The following is a 19,739-nucleotide window of genomic DNA, read 5'->3' as shown; positions in this document are numbered from 1 at the left end:
AACCGTGCCTACTACTGTGAGCACTTCCAACTGGCAGTGATGGGCAGTAGCGAGCTACAAGTAGCGACGCTACATAGCTTAACTACATTTTTCAGTAGCGTCACGGTAGCGCCGCTCGTTTTGAACCAAATAGCTTTTAGCGTAGCGGAGCTATTTTTAGAGCCCAGTAGTGACGTAGCGTCCACCAAACGCTACACGTTACTAATAAAGGTTGTGCGCAAAAAAGAAAAGAAAAAATCCCCGGAGAAAAGCCATGGTACAGCCTGTGCACATGAATCACAGCTCGTTTTATACTTCTATAGTACAGCGGTGTCATTTGCCAAAAAGGACAGATCTACAAGCTATCAACGTGTGTCGGCTCGGCAGGGTGTTCGCTTGAAGATCTACCCTTGCTTCCAATCCATGGCTCCTCCCCAATAGCAAGAAGTCACTGCTCTCTGTCTGCACCGGACGTGCACACACTGACTGCACACAGAGACAGTACACGGAGAAGGAGAGACGGAGGGGATATGGTCAGTCATATGGAACTAAACCTACACAGTGAAACTGTTATTTGCAACGTTTGCAATGTTAGAACTTCACTCGTTATAACTTTAACCAAATGCGGGTGAAACAGTGAAGGGGACACCACACCGCATGATAGAGTGCACGGAACGACGGACTGGACATACCTCGCATATCGATATCAAAAACAACCATTCGCACCTCGTTTAAAAAGCGTGCCTCAACGACGTGAATTAACATAAGAATGAGCCATCGGCTGGATGCATATCTGATCCATTGTGTGACCTGCTAAATTAGTGCTAATGGTTCTGTTCTGTCTAAAGCAGAGATGGAAAAAGTACTCACAATTTGTACTTAGTAAAAGTATCAATACTTCGCTGTAGATGTCCCCATTACAAGCGAATGTCCAGAATTCAAAATGTACTTGAGTAAAAGTATGAAAGTATTGGCATCAAAATGTAGGTCTACTTAAAGTACCAAAAGTAAAAGTAGGCTACTAAAGGTTTGAAAATAGCCAAGGAAGGTATAAAATAGGGCTAAAGTGGAATAATGTAGTGTATATTTTATAATATAATCTTTCATAGCTGTAAAGTAACTAGTAACTAAAGTTTTCAAATAATTTTAGTAGAGTAAAAGTACAATATTTGGATTTGAGATGTAGTGAGTAGAAGTAAAAGTACTGAAAACTGGAAATACTCTGGAAATACTCAAGTAAAGTACAGATACCTCAAAATTGTACTTAGTGTAAGTAGGCCTACAGTAAATCTACTTTACTTTACACCACTGGTCTGAAGTAGTCAAAGTGAACGTTACACTCAACTCAACATTTATCTGCACTACAGTACAAAATGAATTGTAGGCCTATAACATGAATCAATTCAAATGAGAATGTTACTATACTTACTAACTGACTGTCTGTCTGTCTGTCTGTCTGTCTGTCTGTCTGTCTGTCTGTCTGTCTGTCTGTCTATCAGCATAAAGATTATCCATCCATCCATCCATCTTATCAGCTGTTTCGACAGCACACAGATCAGGGCACTCTTTTGTCCACAGCTAACTAATGACAGTGAAGTGGCAATTTAAGGACCTTTTAGACATTTTTAATACCTAAAAAATATAAATAAAATACCAAAACTGCATCAAAAGTTAGCAACTATAAAAACTGGTCAAACATTGGCCAATTTGACAATATAGTAAAAGAGGCACAACTTGTGAAAATGGCAGATCTACAAGCTCGAAACGCATTGTGTTCCGAGGTGTTGTGAGCTTGTAGATCTGCTATTTTCACAATATTTATCGGTGGAACAGAGTGAAACTAAATGTAATGCCTCAACTCCTAATTCCAATTGCTTGTCAGGGTGGGGTCCCAAGTTCAAATAGGATTTTTTTTTGTGGGGGGGGGGGGGGGGGGGTCACAGCCTGAAAAGGTACACATTTAATTTAAAAAGTAAATGAAAGGATGAAACAAAAAGCCAGACATGAGCGCTTTTTTTTCCAGTTTTATAATAATCAATTGAACTGAGCATTTTTTGCCTGACTATTTGTTTGGTGGAAAGTTGCACTTGATCATGAAGTTGATAAAAAAAAAAAAAAAAAAAGTAGCTTTGTTGTAGTTAGCTACTTTTGCCGTGTAGCTTGTAGCTTGCTTTGCTACATTTTCTGTGGGTAGCTTCGTTGTAGCTTAAGCTATATTTCATCAAGAGTAGCTTGTAGCTTAGCTTACTACATTTTCCAAGTAGCTTGCCCATCACTGCCAACTGGCCTATTTGGACAGCTGCGTGCATCACGGCCTCTGTCGCGTGTGAGGCCGTACTGTCACCCCCAGTGAGGTCCACCAGGTTCTGCCGGCATGAGCCTGTCTGCAGGCTCATGTCTGCAGACCCCGGGGGCACTGCCGAGCAGTCCATGTGGAATGGGTTTATGGACGCCCTGGCAGGTGTGGAGGTGACTGCATTTAAAGCTATCATGCGTTGGGGAGGCCCCACCTCGGGGATTAAGCATTGTCGGGGGTCGTTGACCTCCCCCTGGGCCAGGATTTCACCTGGCCGCACTAAACACTCATAAATTGGGTCTCCGCCCAAGAACGGATTCCGAGAGGGCAGAGAAGGCCCCTGGCTGAGCGGCACGGGGTTTGGCGGTCTCTGGGGGATGCTAGCACCTCTAAGAGGTGGGTCAGCAACCCCCGCCAGAGAGCCAGCGGTCAGCTGCTGACCGTCCCCTGGCGCGGCTCTCACCTGGTGGCCCTGGTGGCCCACGGGCATTCTGATTAGCAAATCCTCCAATATCGGATATCGGGAAGAAAATGACAGTGATTGATCACCGGTGGCTGAGCGCTGTATGCCACGAATGGCCTCCGCCTGCGCAGCATGCGGCACCAACAGCTCGATGCGGAGGTTCCCGACATCCTTCTCCATGGCATTTAGAAGTGCCCAGATGGAAGCCTTAGGGTCATAACCGTAGAGCCCGCAACCAAACAGTGTCATGACTAACCGGCAACGGTTGGCATTTCGCTCATTGGCAAAACGAAACAGGTTACAGTAATAACTCTCCAATTTGTGCCGCTGCTTGCGCTCAGTAAACTCAGGCGGGCACCTAACCAACGCAATGTGTACAATTCGTGCATAGCCCCGGTCTCGCAAGGCATATGCATCCGTGAGCACTATCTGTCCGTCGGCCAGCGGTGGACCCACCTCGGGGTCCACGTAGCGCAGACATTCTTGTTTGAGGGCTGGGCCCGCCAGGTCCTGGATGGACCGGGCCATGCCCCCCTCATTGATTAAACGTGTGTTGGCTGGATTCACCACCCATGCCAGCTCGAACGGCCGATAATCTTCCAGGTACATATCCTGGACGGCCAACCTGTTCATGGTGGCACGCGTCGCAGGATACTCTCTGGGTGGTATTGTCATTATCTGAGGGACTGATTCTGTCCCCAAACTATCAATACGCATCGGACGTCTAGGTGGGACGGGCTCCTCTGCAACCGGAGCGCTCGCCAGAGCGGTCCCGGTGGAGAGAGGCCTGCGTTCCCAGTTCCCTAGACCCCCTGGGAGATCCTGATCATCCCATTCAAAACTCGGGGAGCCCGCACGGCTCCGACACTCATTCACCGCCTCCGCGTATGCTGGAAGCGGTGGATAACCTTCGCCGTTTCTCTCGGCTGCTGACCAAACTCCCCTGCCGTGGGGTGAAAGGTTCTGTTCCATGAAGCGGCACAGCTCCTGCCCAATTGGTGGCAAGGACCTGCGCCCAGGCTCCATGACCTCATTTTGATCGTATAGGTCGTCGCCATAGGCGGTGGAAGCGACCGACGATGGTCTTAGGGCCAGACGCACCTGCGTCTGAGCTCAAGTTGGCAGTAGCCATTATAAATTAGCGAGTCCTGACTTCTCTCTAGTTCTATGAGTCCCTGACAGGGATGCTTGTGTCTCCCACTGGAGCCTGCTCGGCGCGCTTTCCGAGCCCCTGTTTTCACTCTGGTCGTGTGGATACTCGCCCGGATACAGCACACTGTTAGAAAAAGAGTATTATATGTACTCCTTACATATAATCCGAAGTCCCCGTCAATTACAACCCTGCTGCCGTGCGGAGTAGATTATATGTTGTGGCCGGTGGCTACTAAATACCCCCTCTGAATGATTGCTAAAATAATCAACCTGTCAATTATTCACACCATTAAAGAGAGGGTCAAGACCCAGGGACGCCATGTTGAGAATAAGCTGACCAAATGACCCCCCGAGAGGCACACGCCCCAGCCCACAGCACACCAGCACCTCACGGTCGGGTTTACAATACTGTTACGCTGCTGAGCGGTGGCTTCAGGGGTTCACTGGTGGCTTACCCCACCCTCAGACCACGACTGTGCGCTACTACAATCGGCTGAGGGGATTTTCTACGAAATTACAACTATGGACACACACACACCACAGTTCACTTATATCTGTGTTTCGGCTGAATTCGTCTGATGTAATTAGATGGATATTCTAGCGTTGTAAAATAAACCACATGAAAACACCACTGCATCAACGTCTTATAATCTACTCCTGGCGCACTCTTTATAGACTGAGTTATCTCCGAGCAAAGTGACTTTAAAACATGGATGAGAACAGAGCTATTTCTGACACTCAATGAATGAAGGATTTTTTCATGCACCTGCGAGAGAGTGTATCCTGACACACTTTCTTCTCCGTGTCTCCCTTCTCAATATCACCGCACTAAAGATTACCACCTGTGATAAGCAGAGTGCAGGCTTTGTTTCAGCCACGCTGGTCTCGCAATCCAAATCCCTCTGTTTGTATTTAGAGCTCCCACCGGTGATCACCAGGCCGGGTAAACCTCGCTCTCCTGAGAGCAAAGCCCCCTCCGAACGCCTGCTGACCAGCAGCGGTCCCGAGCTCCCAGAGGGACAGGACGATGCAAGACCGTTAAAATGACAACAGACTAAACCGTTTGGCTATGAAATTCTAGATAATACAGTATATCTGAACTCACCCAAACTCAGGAATAATCCTACAAAGAGATGGAAATGGCAGATGACCTTTTACCGAGGATGGAGCAGAGGCGCAACACACTATTTGGTTCCCAAGTAAAAAGGGCTTTTATTGTTTTATTAGAGAGAAAATACAGAAAGTAAAAAATAGAACAAGCACAGCAAAAATATCGATTCCTTGTCTGTCCGATCCAAAAAGAAGAGAGAGCGTATTTTAGGCGCTTTCCTTTTTTATACCCCAGAGATGCATGGGGGGGCGGCACAGCCCCCCCACCCATCCGTTCAGAGTGTACGTGACAGTTAGCCATCCTGCAAGATCTGCAGGACGAAGACAAAGATACATTTTCCACCATGATGCAACATTCGGTGACAAACTCTTTGGTCAAAGTTCATACACTACAGTAATGCCTGTCTTCTATCTGCCCCCACTATAACCCCAGGTGGCTTGTGGTTAAACGCTTCTCTAGCACTCACTTGCGTCACGGGCTGTGTGGAACATTCTTCAGAGAAGACAGACAGTACATACAGGAAGTTACAAGAGGTGCAAAAGCCCCACAATATCACATACTACTCCGTTGTCTGTTCATGCACAAAGTCAATTAGTTATTTCCAACCTAACAGTGTACCTGCATGCAATGCTCTGATAACTAAGTTACAACAGTGAACCTTATTATCATTGTGTTTCTCAGATGTGTACTGTTAAGCATCACTACCTATTTAATCAGATATATTACTAAATCATAACCCTCATTTCCCCCTGTCCTAAACCCTCCACCTGGCGAGCGGCCATTCCTCTGACCCCGGGCATGGACATGTGCGGGTTCTCAACAGTAACAAAACAGTGCAATATTGTCAATATCTAACTTCCAAATGAAATGTCACTGTATTTTCCTCTTCCTTAGATCTGTGTTCAGTTAACTCAGTGGATGATCAAAACAGTTCAGTTGCTCGGTCCAAAGTCTCAGTTCAAAAATATTAGTTAGTCAGAGTTCTGTTCAAAGTCAAATCTCAGTTCCAAAAAAATAGTCAGTCAGAGCTCTGTTCAAGTCACTTGGTCAAACCATGCAGTTGGTCCAATAGATGTTTTCTGTAGATTCAGTTCCTGGGTCTCCAATAGCTTGCCATCCGATGTCTGTGTGTTGGAGAGGAGAGGAACCCACTCAGTTCAAAACTATCTCTCCTGTCTTTCTTCAGCTGCTGGTCAGGCTTGTTGATGAGCAGCAGCCAGTTAGCTTAGCTGTTAGCCACAAAGTTCGTTTTTGCTGACTGAAGCACTGGATTCTGTTGGCTCAAACTCCTGCTAACTTGGCTAGGCCTTTAAACACTCATATTGTACAAAAATAACACTTAAACTCTCGAAAATAAATGCTCAAAACTGTCTTTTGTCTGACGTTTTTTCTCTCTGTTCCCTCACTGTTCTGTTGATCATACACTCTGTCTGTATCAGGAAGAGACTCTTAAAGGGGCAGTGCTCCTTTTATAGTGGAGTGCACTTAAAGGGATTTGTTCAAAGCCCGATTTTTTAACCTCACATATAAAATGTTTTTGGCACATTTTACACAATACAGCATGAGTTTTCAACCTTTTTAAGCATATTTATTACTGTAGATGAACCAACTATTTATTGTTGTTTTTAAGCAAAATCATATGATGCAATGAATTAACCATGAGTTATTTAAACCAGTATGCATAACCAGGTAGTCATTTATTTGACTTTTTATCACCATATAATTGACCCTTATTTGGAACCTGGGTTATATAATGTACAGTAAATGTATAAATAATGCCTTACTAATGACAAATTCATGATTAAGTATGAACTCATGATGAATTCAGTAGTTACTAATGCTTAACTAATGCTCTATAGTGTATAGTTATTATAAAGTGCTACCAAAAAATGTACTAAAAATGCATTACATTTAATTTCCAAACAATTTATTGTTTCACTGTAGTACTAGGCTCTGTCTAACAATCCAACTTATTGAAATCTGGGAGAACACTCCCTGCCTGGTAGAATTGTTTGATTAATACTATATCATGATATAATTATTATATATCATTACATCCTCAACAGGTGGTCAGGGACCCCTAGGGTCCTCAGAGTTATGTGAGGCGGCCAAATATTAATAGTTAGTTGTTACAGTAACCAATTGAACCCTAGCAAGTAGCAACCCTATAGGGGAACATTAGCCAATACATTAACACTTAGTGGGGGTTTAAGAGATAATAATTAATGGATTATAATGAATAACATAAATCCATCATATTAATAGAAAAGATAATGTGTGAACAAATAAACACAACATAGTAATGTATTAATGTCACTGATGATATAGTGTGCTGTCAAACAAGTCTCTGACAAGTTTTAATCTACAACAGTTTTATATAATAGCCTACAGTAGTCTAACATATAGCCTACAGTGGGGGTCCCTGCTTGATCTCTCTCTTCTCAGTTAAGGATCCTTGACCTGTATTATTATTATATTGTATGAATATAATCTAGGATTTTGCCATTTCTAGTCAAAATGTTTTAAAACGTAGATATTTGAGTCACAACGCGTCGTGTTGTGAGCTTGTAGGTCTGCTATTTAGGTGCGTGTGCGACACCGTCGAGCTGTATAAATCAGGCTCCAGCCTGAGCCTCTCTTTGCAGAGGGAACAGCAGCAGCCTGCAGCTACAGTAACAAGTTGTGAATCAGTGTCAAATACTTTAAATCGATAGTTGCACGCCCAGTATCGTTGTTGTAGTTCATACGTGTGTGTAGTTAAAGCGTGGAAGCTTCTGCTTTGTTTAAATCAATTCCGTCGCAGACTCGACAAGAAGAACAAACGGGTGTGGAATGTGGATCATAATATCACGCAGCGTGCTCCAGTCCAGTGACACAACAACGGATCACATCAGCGAACATTGGACAGGGATGTTATAAAGCTAAACGTGGTACTAATCTTGCATGTTTAACCAGTGGGCTCACGACTCACGAGTGCTGTCTGTCCGCATTGGTCGGGTGTTCACTGCACTACAGCTCAGTGCTGCTGTAAAAAACGCATGTCTGTAGAGTCGCTACAAGTGCTTTTTGGGGGAGGGCTGATGGGGTATTCAATGCGCCTCGGAAACACAGTATAGAATGAAATACTATGCAAAAACCGATCCAACCGTGGAATGTACCGATCCAGACACTCACGATACGATACAATCACGATTCCAGCCGTCAATTGTACCGATCTACCCTGAATGAACCGATTCACTCGTGTCGCGCACGTTTGTATCGCGATTACGATCCGTATCGGTATATCTCCGCATCCCTAGTGCCTACATGACAAGAAAGCGACACTGTTATCTACTGTCTACATATTGACAAAAAAGAGACAGAGGAGAAAGTAGTACATTCAACTGGGGCATTAAGGCCACTGTGGCCTCAGGTCATGCCATTGGTTTGAGGGGCACAAGGCCAAACTGAGGGACAACGGCAGCCATGGACTTCGTGGCCTCCATGAAATTCCTTCCCTGGTTGTGACGCCTAGATATCCTGCTATTTTTTGACAAATGTTCCCCTCAGAATAGGAATGCTGGGGTTTAAGTGGTTAAACGTCAAGTGTAAAAGTAAATATAATTCTGTCCTAATGGAAATAGATATTCTCCCAGTTTTCCTCGTGGCATACTGTAACTTAGGGGGGAATATTTACATATGTACACAGCATAATGAGACATAAATGTACAGTAAGGTGCTAAAGTAACAAGTAATTCAGGGGTGCCTTGGATGAAAAAGTGATTTACAGGGGTGACCTGAGCCCAAGAAGTCTGAGAACCACTGCAGTAGACTGACATGCTAAACGCTGTGTGTGCACTCTTGCCTATTTTGTGTGCGTGTGTGTGTGTGTGTGTGTGTGTGTGTGTGTGTGTGTGTGTGTGTGTGTGTGTGTGTGTGTGTGTGTGTGTGTGTGTGTGTGTGTGTGTGTGTGTGTGTGTGTGTGTGTGTGTGTGTGTGTGCATGGGCTCGTGTGTGCGTGCATGTGCACATGTCATGTCAGCCTGTTTGCAGGTGCTGTGCACACTAAAGGGGTCAATCACAGCAGAAAGAGAAAGTAGAAATCTTGGAAATAAAAGATTGTAAAGATTTACTGTGCACAAAGAACATCATGCGACCTTATTTGACACTTGAATAGATAAACCTTTGCCCAGATATCTGATATCCAATAAAACTATACACCACCAATAAAAGGCTGGGAGCACAGGCAAATATGCCAGCCTTTTCTTTTAAATGTGTTATACTTGCACTATGGACACCAATAGAAACCCACACGATAAGTCCTAGATAAATTAGAAAGGGTAGTCACAGGTTAACCCTCTAAGGCCCACGGTTGTAATATTACAACGTTTGTATTTTATCCAAAAAAAGGTTTAAATCATTTTATTTTAGCTCCCCCTACCACCTAAACACCACCATTGGATTCTATTGTTTAGTATTACAATGCCATTGGCCACAATATTTGCATATAAATACCCCCCACAGGGGCTGACATTCACACCCGCCACACCCGCTGAAATTCCAGAGTTTTGACGAACAACATCTCACTTTTTCATGGAAGCTATACCTCACAAAAACATAAGTAAAATGCCTGTACTATTTTTTTTGGTGATCATTAGAATGTCTAGAACATGTACATATGTTATTATTGTGAAAAATATCCCCCATATGTAAATTAGAGCATGATTTATGATTTTTGATTTATGGCTATAAAATCTTACAAAAACATTTTTTTGAAAAAAACATTACATTTTCCTCTGATTAAGACTCCTACAACACCATCTGATTTTTTTCAATTTTTTATTTCAAGTATTTCTTAATGCGGGCCTTAGAGGGTTAAAGGACAACTCCACCCTAAATCAAAGTGACTGCACTGGCCAATCACAGGGCATCTTTTCCAGGACTTGGCAAAACACATTAAAGCATAACATGGCATGAGGACATGGATGTGTTTGTAATGACAACTAGTACCACGTTCATGAAAAATAAAAACACTTTTGACCACAACAAATAGTGTAAAAATAGGCTTATAGGCTCCACTCTATGCTATGAGAGCTGCTGGGTTCTGCTGGGGAAACTGGACAACATGGGCATTTCTGCCTAATAGACCCCATGGACAGTCTTTTTGGATCAATATAAGTAGGAAAATTAGCCTAGACGTGATTTAGGGCCATGAGAATAATAAGCTTTTCACCCTAAGGCATCTTACTGGGTAATCAGGGACGTGCTGGCCTTTGGGAAAAGCGGGACAACTCCCGAACGGCTGGTTCATTCCCGGCCGGTCCAGGCCGGCCATTAGGAAAAAAATAAAAATAAAATGTCGGCCTTCGTTTCATTTCGGGGGCTGGGCGGCCAACAAAGTAAATCGTCACTGTCGGGCAGAAACCTCATATCTCCAAGTTTCAAATTTGTAAATATTTTCGCAAAGCAAAGCCCTGCTTCATCATAAAAGGCCGTCGCACGAAAGTAGTGAAAACAGCAGATCTACAAGCACACAACGCCGAGGCGCTGTGTGCTTGTAGATCGGCTGTTTTCACTAGTTTAAATCATTTTTAAAATGATAAATACAAATCAAACGGTTTTGGACATACAAGGTTTCCACCCGACAACGACGAAATATAAATCATGTACAGTAATTGGCCCACTGGCTTGTCACTTGTCATGATCTGAAATGGCAAATCTTTGTGTGACAGCAGCGCTCTAGAGAGAGATCTCTCTCTATAGCGCGCAATGAAGGCCTCTCCAACTCTTTTTCCCGGGCTGAATCAGGGGCCCAGCATCATGTCCCTGTGGGTAATACCTGGGGCCCACATCAGAACAACCAAGACCAGAAAGGATTGCTGTGCATCTCTGCATACTAAGTGCTGAGTTACATGATCAAACAGTGGGTTTCAATCCACAGATGATGAAAGGTCTCTTCACTGTTAGTAGTGCTTTCTGCTCCTGGCAGTCTAACCATTACCCGCCCAGGGCACTCAGGCACCCGCGCTAATGCACTATAATTACCTTCATTTCTGAACACATTGTTTTCCAAAGGCATTTTCACATTCTGCTTTCATAAGACTCGTGTAATGTCGCTCACGCAGTTTTGTGGGGTTTTCCTAATTCCTACCCTGGCTGTAAGGTCATCAGTGTCACTTTCTTATATGTCAGCAGCCTGTGTCTCAGTGTGTCATTATCTTGATAACTGACCAAGATTGAGGCAATCAAATTCAATGATAAGTTTGATGTCCTCTGCTCCAATTTGGCCAATTGCTGCACTCTCAGAGTTGAAAAGTCCAATGTTAAATCAGACAAAAGTTTTCTCTAGACCAGGGATGTCAAACTCAAATGCACAGGGGGCCAAAATTATAAAAATGGTACAAGTCGAGGGCCGGACTGGTTCAATGTTTATTCAAACAGGGCTTGTGCTCACGGGCCCTCGATACGCGCCAATGCACTAGCAGTGCATTGTGGGACTTGTAGTATTATGGTGGTGCGTGTGTAACAGGGTGACACATTGCCTCAGCCTGATGGCATCAAAAGTCTAATATCTCCCCTAGTCCATAGAGATATCCCTTTGGTCTGATGGGTAAGATGTTGGACTTTCATGTGGGAGACTTTGGTTCGAATCCCAGGCATTGCATGTGCAATATACCAGTGGCCAGTGGGCCAGTTCTAATAGTAATTAAATATCATCCCACGGGCCGAAAATAATTCAATCACAGGCCTGATTTGGCCCCCGGGCCTTGAGTTTGACATATGTGCTCTAGACCCTTTCAATATAGACTAGAGTAACATGCATTTGGTGACAGTGGCAAGGACAAACTTCCTGAAACTTCATGAGTTGTAAACATGGTCTAGGGCAGTGTTTCTCAACCACTGTGCCTGGAGACCTTTGGTGTGCCCCTGAGAAGGGTCAAGTGTGCCCCTTGAAACTGCTTGAAAGCCAGTATTGTATTTATCATTTTAAAAATGATTTAAACTAGTGAAAACAGACGATTGTGTGATTGTAGATCTGCTGTTTTCACTACTGTTGTGTGACAGCCTTGTATGATGAAGCAGGGCTTTACTTTGAAAAGAAACGTACAAATTTGAAACTTGTAGATACAAGGTTTTCTTCCAGATATTTACACCCCCGTATTATGTTGGTGTGCCCATGGATTCTTGGGACATGAAAAGTGTGCCCATGCAGAAAAAAGGTTGAGAAACACTGGTCTAGGGTGCATGGCCATGTGCCTTGACCAATTTGTTTGGCACATTTATTCACATCCAAGATGATGACTGATTAGTCCGAACTGCATTATGCGTTCCTTTCCTTTTTCCTTTTCTTTCTTCCTGAGATATGACCGATTATGTACATTTGACCTTGACCTTGACCTTTGACATTAAAAGAAAATCATCTCTTCGGGCAGTCTATACTGATAACTCCTATTCCATGCACTAAGTTTCATGATAATCTTCCCATCTGTCCTCAAACTAAAACCTGCCACAAAAAGTTCAGAAATCTAACTTTGGTCGATTATATCTCCCCTTTAATAAACCCAAATGGTATTGAGCTTTATATATTCTTTATCGTTGATTTGTCACCTTTACAACGAGGTACAGCTTGTAAGGATCTGGCATTCATGAAATGAGCAACACAGCCAAACGTGTGAGTAGCGCCCCTCCAAAAATGGTCAAAATGGCCTGGCAGGCCTGCAATACTGTTCTTTTGGTGTTCACCTTTGTTACTTGGGGCATTGAATGATGAACACATATTGGCAATTTTTACACTTTGTTAATGTTAAGCTCAGTGTCAGGGAAGCCCAAAACGAGAGTAAATGCCAGCAGAACAGTATATTGCAAGCCATTTTGGCAAAATTCTGGTCTGCGCTACCCACACGCTTGGCTGTGTAGCTCATGCCTCGAATGCCCGATGCTTACAAGCTATACCTCGTTGTAAAGGTGACAAATCAACGATAAAAAAATATAAAACTCAATACCATTTGGGTTTATTAAAGGGGAGATATAATCGACCAAAGTTACCCTGCCACATGCATGAGAGCAAGTTAGGTAACACGTGTTTTCTCTTTCTCTCTCTCACCAGGCCTGGATGAGGTGGAGAGCATCTACATCTTTGCCGACAACGAGATCATTGAGTATGATGGTGAGCTGGCTGCTGACACTCTGGTGGAGTTCCTCTATGATGTAAGTGATATGAACGCACACTTTTGTGTTTTTGCCGAGAGATCTCTATCGAGTGGATTGTGTGAAGTATCAATTAACACTTATTTGAGGAGATCTCACCAAGAGCCAAACCCAGAAGAGGTTAGAAGATAATAGAAAATGGTCATAAATCGCAAATGTGCTATCATGCCTTTCCTCCAATGGCTATGCAACTGAAATGAACTATATTTCTGTACATTTTACATACAGTATTTACATATTCGTAAATGAATGGTGGCCACTACAGAAACCCATGCAAATGTACTAACATCTCCTGTTGTCTCTTCACAGGTGATTGAAGACCCCGTGGAGATCATTGACAACGACCGTGAGCTGAAGGGTTTCCACAACATCGACGAGGTCACCAAGCTGGTGGGCTACTTCAAGAGCGAGAAATCCCCCCGTAGGTGCAACCATGACGTCATAACCATGAGAACAACTAGACATGCTACTGAGCATATTCACATGGCGGTCATTTTGTTGTTTCACTACCTTTAAAGGTGGGGAACAAACCTGGAGAGTAATACAAGAGCAAACCACAGGCACCGTGTATGGTCATTTATGTTGTTATCAAATAATGATACTTCCACAGCTGCAGGTAGAAATGATATGAAGCACAGGGATGTATAACTCTTTATCTCTGTGGTTTATTAACCACCTTACCAGCGCCATTCCCATCGAGCACGATTACTATAAAGATAACTAACTACCGGTATATTGTTCACCATTATATCTATTTTTTTATAGTCAGGGTGAACACTGCCATCCACTTGACTTAGAAATATGTTTTTAAAACCATACTTTTATAGTTATTATTATTGTTATAGTGCTCAGTGTGGCCCTTCATAAGTCTGGTATCCATATAGCCTGTCATTATAGGCAACTTTTTTCAAATACTTTCAAAACATTTCAAAGAATGTTGAGAGCTAATGGGACTGTAGTTGGGGATATTTGGCACTCACCCCCGATTGTCGGTCAGAGCTAATAGACAGGACCACTGTAGTGTAGTTGACTTTGAAAAACACAAACTATGTTAATTATGCTTTGTATGACAAAGTAGTGTATGTGGCCTAAGTGGTTAAAGGGTTGCCATAATGCATTATCATGGCTTTTAACTTTTTACATTTTCATTATTCTCCAACATCCAGACTTCATCGAGTACGATGATGCCGCCGAGGAGTTCCATCCCTTCATCAAGTTCTACGCCACCTTCGACCCTAAGGTATGGACATCCAGTCAACCATTTCGTTAGTTTTGGATGGAGCCCTAATAGAGGAAGTTATGCGCGAATGCCTACTGAGTGGCAAAAAAAAGCCCATACATCCAGTCAGAAAAGTCCTATTGCATTAAACGACATTAAACAACATTAAACTCACTTTGCCACTCACTTTGCCACAGTTTGCTACTCAATTTTCCACTCAATTTGCAATTCACTTCATGCATGTGCCTACCCTCTATAAGAGGTAATAACCAAACATATAATATGCGGTGAATACTTTTCACTTCCTACACATTGAGTTTTTCATTGCCACCGCATTCAAATCTCACTTTCTTCTCATTTCAGGTTGCCAAGAAGCTGAAGCTGAAGATGAATGAAGTTGACTTCTACGAGCCTTTCATGGAGGAGCCCGTTACCATTCCAGGAAAGCCCTACACTGAGGCTGAACTTGTAGACTACATTGAGGAGCACGACAGGTGAGACATTGAGGAGACTCCAAAGTCATTTTGATAAGATTTTTTTGTTATTTAGTTTTGTTTTTTGTTTGTTTTCATTATCATTATTATTATATCTTTATATTTTTTTTTTAATATCCAGGCCAACCCTGAGAAAACTTGAGCCTTACAGCATGTACGAGATCTGGGTAAGCTGCTTAAAAAACCCTCTAAGATTCCTCTTAGCTTCAACTGTTGCACACAGAATTAAGCATAACCTGAAAGTCAATCTGTGGAGGAAACATTGGACACCCTTGTCTCACTCCCCACTCTTATTTTCTTAGGAGGATGACATTGATGGAGAGCACATCGTTGCCTTTGCTGAGGAGGATGACCCAGGTAATAAATAAATACATAAATGCATAAATGAATAAATAAATAAATAAATAAATAAATACATAAATAAATAAATACATAGAAATAATGAATTATAAGAATGTTGAATTATAGGTATTTAAAAAAAATCGTATACGTTGCATTAGCAAAATACACAACCTTTGAACTTTACACTTAGATGGTTTTGAGTTCCTGGAAATCTTGAAGGAGGTGGCCCGTGAGAACACCGATAACCCCAACCTCAGCATCATCTGGATCGACCCTGACAAGTTCCCCCTGGTATGAGCACCATAACTAGTGATCATGTCAATTCCTATTGATATTGATTGTGTCTGCGTAGCTCGGTTGGTGGAGCACAGATTAATGGGAGCTTATGGTTGGTGTAGTGCTCCACCTCAGCAATCCATCTCCCAAGGATCTATGAATGTGACATCAGCTAGTTTATGTTTTTTGTTGTTGTTGTATTTTTTATTTGTTACAGCTCGATGTGTAACAACCTTAAAGTGCAGGTGCCATGATTTTCCCCTCTATAAAACATGATTATCTACTATTATGATTATACTAGGAGGAAGAATCTTTCCAAAAAAGTGTACAGAAAGAGTTAAAATTATGTTTTTATGTGGCCACACCCACCAGTTAATTGGTATGCGTGGTTGTCATGGTGGGTGGTGACCCAGCTAAAGTTAGCCACACCCATGTGTGTTGGGTGAATGGTAATTAGGGGAGGGGTTGATTCTATGATGTAATAAGTATGGGTGTTTTTAGAACGGCACGTCTGACCCAGCAGGTGGCATCCTCCAGCTAAAAACCCAAATAAAAAGAGAATGCATAATTTCTCATAACAACCACACCAGGGGGTCTAATGAAGTACTGTCAACCTCCTAGACACATGAAAACCAGAAAAAGTACAAAACTATGGCACCACCTCTTTAATGGTGATAGACTTCCTTGTTGGTTGATATCTCTCTGTCCCTCTTTGCCACTTTCAGCTGGTGCCCTATTGGGAGAAGACTTTCCGCATTGACCTCTCCTCCCCTCAGATTGGCGTGGTTGACGTTGAGGATGTAAGTCCGGTTTCTTCTCAGTCCAAGCATTACCGCACGGCTCACAGTCACAATGTACCGCATGTATTTTAGCAGAGCCCAATTCATAGCTTGTGTAGTTGTGTAGTAATCAGGGGCATAGTTCTGCCGATTTAAAATGACTCCAATACGGAACTAAAACTTCCTATGATTGGCTGCTAGTTGTGCTGTTTTCCCCCCCGGCCGATCGCAAAAAGAATTGTCCTCCATTGGACCCCATTAATTTTCCCCTTTCGTTTCATTTTCATGAATACTGTATGGTTCCTATCGCTAGTTAAAAATTGCCTTTCAATCACCATCATATTCGTTTTGTCGAAATGTGGTCCAATTTATTTTAAAATAAATTATAAAGTTGCGGGGGGGGGGGGGGGGGTGGCCAACTAAACTGATACCAGCCGGCTGTGTTCTTCTTCGTGTGCTGTATTTCGGGAGACATTCTCCCATGTATCCCTGCGGTTGCACGTGACCGTTGGCAGCCAATAGCATCTCTGATGCCTTTACAATTCTATATATATATATATATATATATATATATATATATATATATATATATATATATATACATAAACTTACATTTTAGCAAATTAAAAACAAAATTCAACGATTTTTGCAATAATTTCATGAAGAAATCAAATTAGAATCGAAGAAATTCCATAAATTAGAAAACAAATGTTTAAGAAGTAGTGAAAATAGCCAATCTACAACCTGTTGTGAGCTCGTAGATCTGCTATTTTCACTTTTGGGTCTTGAGCTAAAAATGTTGGGAACCACTGCTCTATAGTGGTTGAACCACATTTTGATGATTGAACTGTTTGTACTCGAGGTTTCATGGCGTTCTCGAATCCTGCCTTGCAGGCCGACAGCGTGTGGATGGAAATGGATGACGATGACGACATGCCCACAGCAGACGAGCTGGAGCAGTGGATCGAAGACGTGCTGTCCGGGAAGATCGACCCAGATGATGACGATGAAGATAACGATGATGATGACGATGATGATGATGATGATGATGATGACGATGATGATGACGATGATGATGATGACGATGATGATGACGATGATGATGATGATGACGATGATGAAGATGATGACGATGATGATGATGACGACGATGATGATGATGATGATGACGATGAATAAATGTTCACGACCATCTTTGGGTTTACTTTCCTTTCGCCAATGATGGCGCAAAACAAATCAAGTGCAGCAACCACAATCTTCAGTTTTCTAAAATCCTGCCACAAAAGCCTGGCCCTGTCTCTTCCTGTTTGCTTCCTGTATTGTTTCCTCAAAAGGTTTTTTTGACGGACAAAACTCACAGCCCAAAAGGAAAGCTAAAAGAAAAATATATTTTTAAGGATGTAGATGGTTTCAGGTTAACAAATAACACCACGCTGTCCTGAATGTTCCAACTTTTTGCGAGCATCCGGCTCGTAACCGTCGCCCTGAGATCCGAGAAACAGCCAATAACGATCTTCTAAAGCTAGCCTATATGAAACGTCCATAAGATATTTTATCCATTATCACAAGCTCAGATTGTTTTCAGTCAGCTTTGAGCTTACGACTGTTGAAACTGCCTGAAAGGTTTCAGAAAAGCAGCAAAAAAAGGGCTGTCACACGTCATTTGTTAAGTGTTTTTCTCTCTCCTAATCATGGGGTGAATGTGAACAGGTAGGCTAACGGAGATACTGTATGTTCCCTGTTATGGAGATATTGTACGTTTCCTGTTATGTTGTTGACCTGTGTCTCAAAGATCAGCCCTTACAGTACATGTATTCCGTTACAATGTTTTAACACCATGTTTTCTACTGGATGAACAGAAAATAAATCTTAGTTGTATTATTTTCTAAAAAAACTAATTAAACTTAAGCTCACTGGTAAGTCTTAAGATTATGAGATTAATGTACAATTAAATTATTAAGATCCTGGAACAGACAAACCAAAGAGAAAGAAATATGTGATCGTATGATATATATTTGGGATTAATGAGGAAAAAAGAAATACAAATTTTAAAACATTTGGTGTGGCTTGTCATTTTTCTATCAATGTGTGATATGACTTGTCATTTCTTTATCAGTGTAATTATACAGATAGGAAAAAGAAAAAAAAACATTAAATTAGTGAAGAAAACATAACAAATGCAGATGCACAATTACAGTAGCATTCTATCGATTTTGGACCAAGATGACAAGAGGAAAACATTTATGAAAGAGGAGAGAAGAAATTAGCTGGAGGTTATGTCACAACAACTTTTCAACTGGCTAATGTTTTAATGGCCGGGTTTACCAAAGTGATCGTAAGCTTAAGCATGGTCGGAAGACCCATCGTAGCAGCAAAACTGTTATGAAGGCTCCTGTCAATCAAGGCTACGACGGCTTTCAGGAAACTGGTCGAGAGTGTACAATGGAACCAAATGGGCTGCTACGATGGGTGAGCACACCTTAGGAATGACTTCAGAAAACCCATCGTAAGGTCTCCAGGATGATCGTAGAAGAACCTGTGAAGGCTCCTGTCAATCACGCAGTCTTACGAAGGTTTTTTTTAAAGGTGACCTGGGGCGCCCTTAAACCCTTCGTAGTAAAGCTGATCAGTCAAGTGGATGGCAGAGTAGCTAGCCTAGGCTACACACCTGCTATTAAAACAAGTAATAGGCCCAAGGTGAGAAAAAAAAAAGAAAGAACAAAAAAAAAAAAAGATGAACTATAATGTGTTTTATGGTATGCGTCTGTTGGGTTGCTTGAGAGAGCGCACCACAACACAACATACTTATAAAAAAATGAAGATCTCCCCATTCATTCTCAAAATGTGGTCCGGGGACCCTTGGGGGTCCCCAGCTAAATTATATATAATGCTGCACGGAAGCGGGGATAGAACCCGGAGTTTCCACTTGTCAGTCCAACACACAAGCCGTCGCGTCAATCGAGCGCTGAATTTTATTGGCAGGGCTGTTGTATTTACTTAGGAAGTTATAGGAACCAAATGGACCCTCATCTTGGGTATGTAGCCTGCTACGTGCATGTACAAATGGGACCATTTAATTGTACAGTACACTCTCTGAGTTACACCCATGATGAGGGTTCATTTGGTTCCTACTTCAAACTTGTTGCCACTGCTGTTGGCTTGGCGGACTGTATGTTAGACAGATGAGTCAAAGCCTCCGGTTCGACTCCCGTTTAAGTGCATCGCCACATATCAAGGACCTCTTGGGGTCCCTGGACCCACTTTGAAAATCGAAGCTCTATAATATAGTCTCATGGTAGCTTATATAAATATTTAAGATGATTTAGACGAACAGTTAAAGCTATACTGTGTAAGTTGCTCAACTAGTGGTCAGTAGCGGTACAGCAAACCGCGGTCGCGTCTGCTTTTTTCGGACGTTTTTCGCCGCGGACCGGGCCTTCA

At 42.5% G+C, this 19,739-nt stretch overlaps 1 protein-coding gene across 1 annotated transcript in view; it reads left to right on the top strand.

The window, feature by feature from the left end:
- Positions 1–17,477, top strand: part of casq1b (calsequestrin 1b) — a gene marked incomplete at both ends in the record, with an annotated part of 151,392 nt that extends 133,915 nt beyond the window's left edge. Inside the window, one exon of the mRNA XM_080741822.1 lies at positions 17,201–17,477. Coding sequence (XP_080597948.1) covers positions 17,201–17,477 — 277 coding nt within the window. The remainder of the gene's footprint in view (positions 1–17,200) is intronic.
- Positions 17,478–19,739: the final 2,262 nt, after the last annotated feature.

The sequence above is a fragment of the Nannobrachium achirus genome, assembly GCF_963921795.1.
Source record: "Nannobrachium achirus genome assembly, chromosome: 14".
Classification (NCBI taxonomy): domain Eukaryota; kingdom Metazoa; phylum Chordata; class Actinopteri; order Myctophiformes; family Myctophidae; genus Nannobrachium; species Nannobrachium achirus.
This window is presented reverse-complemented; position numbering and strand designations above follow the sequence as displayed.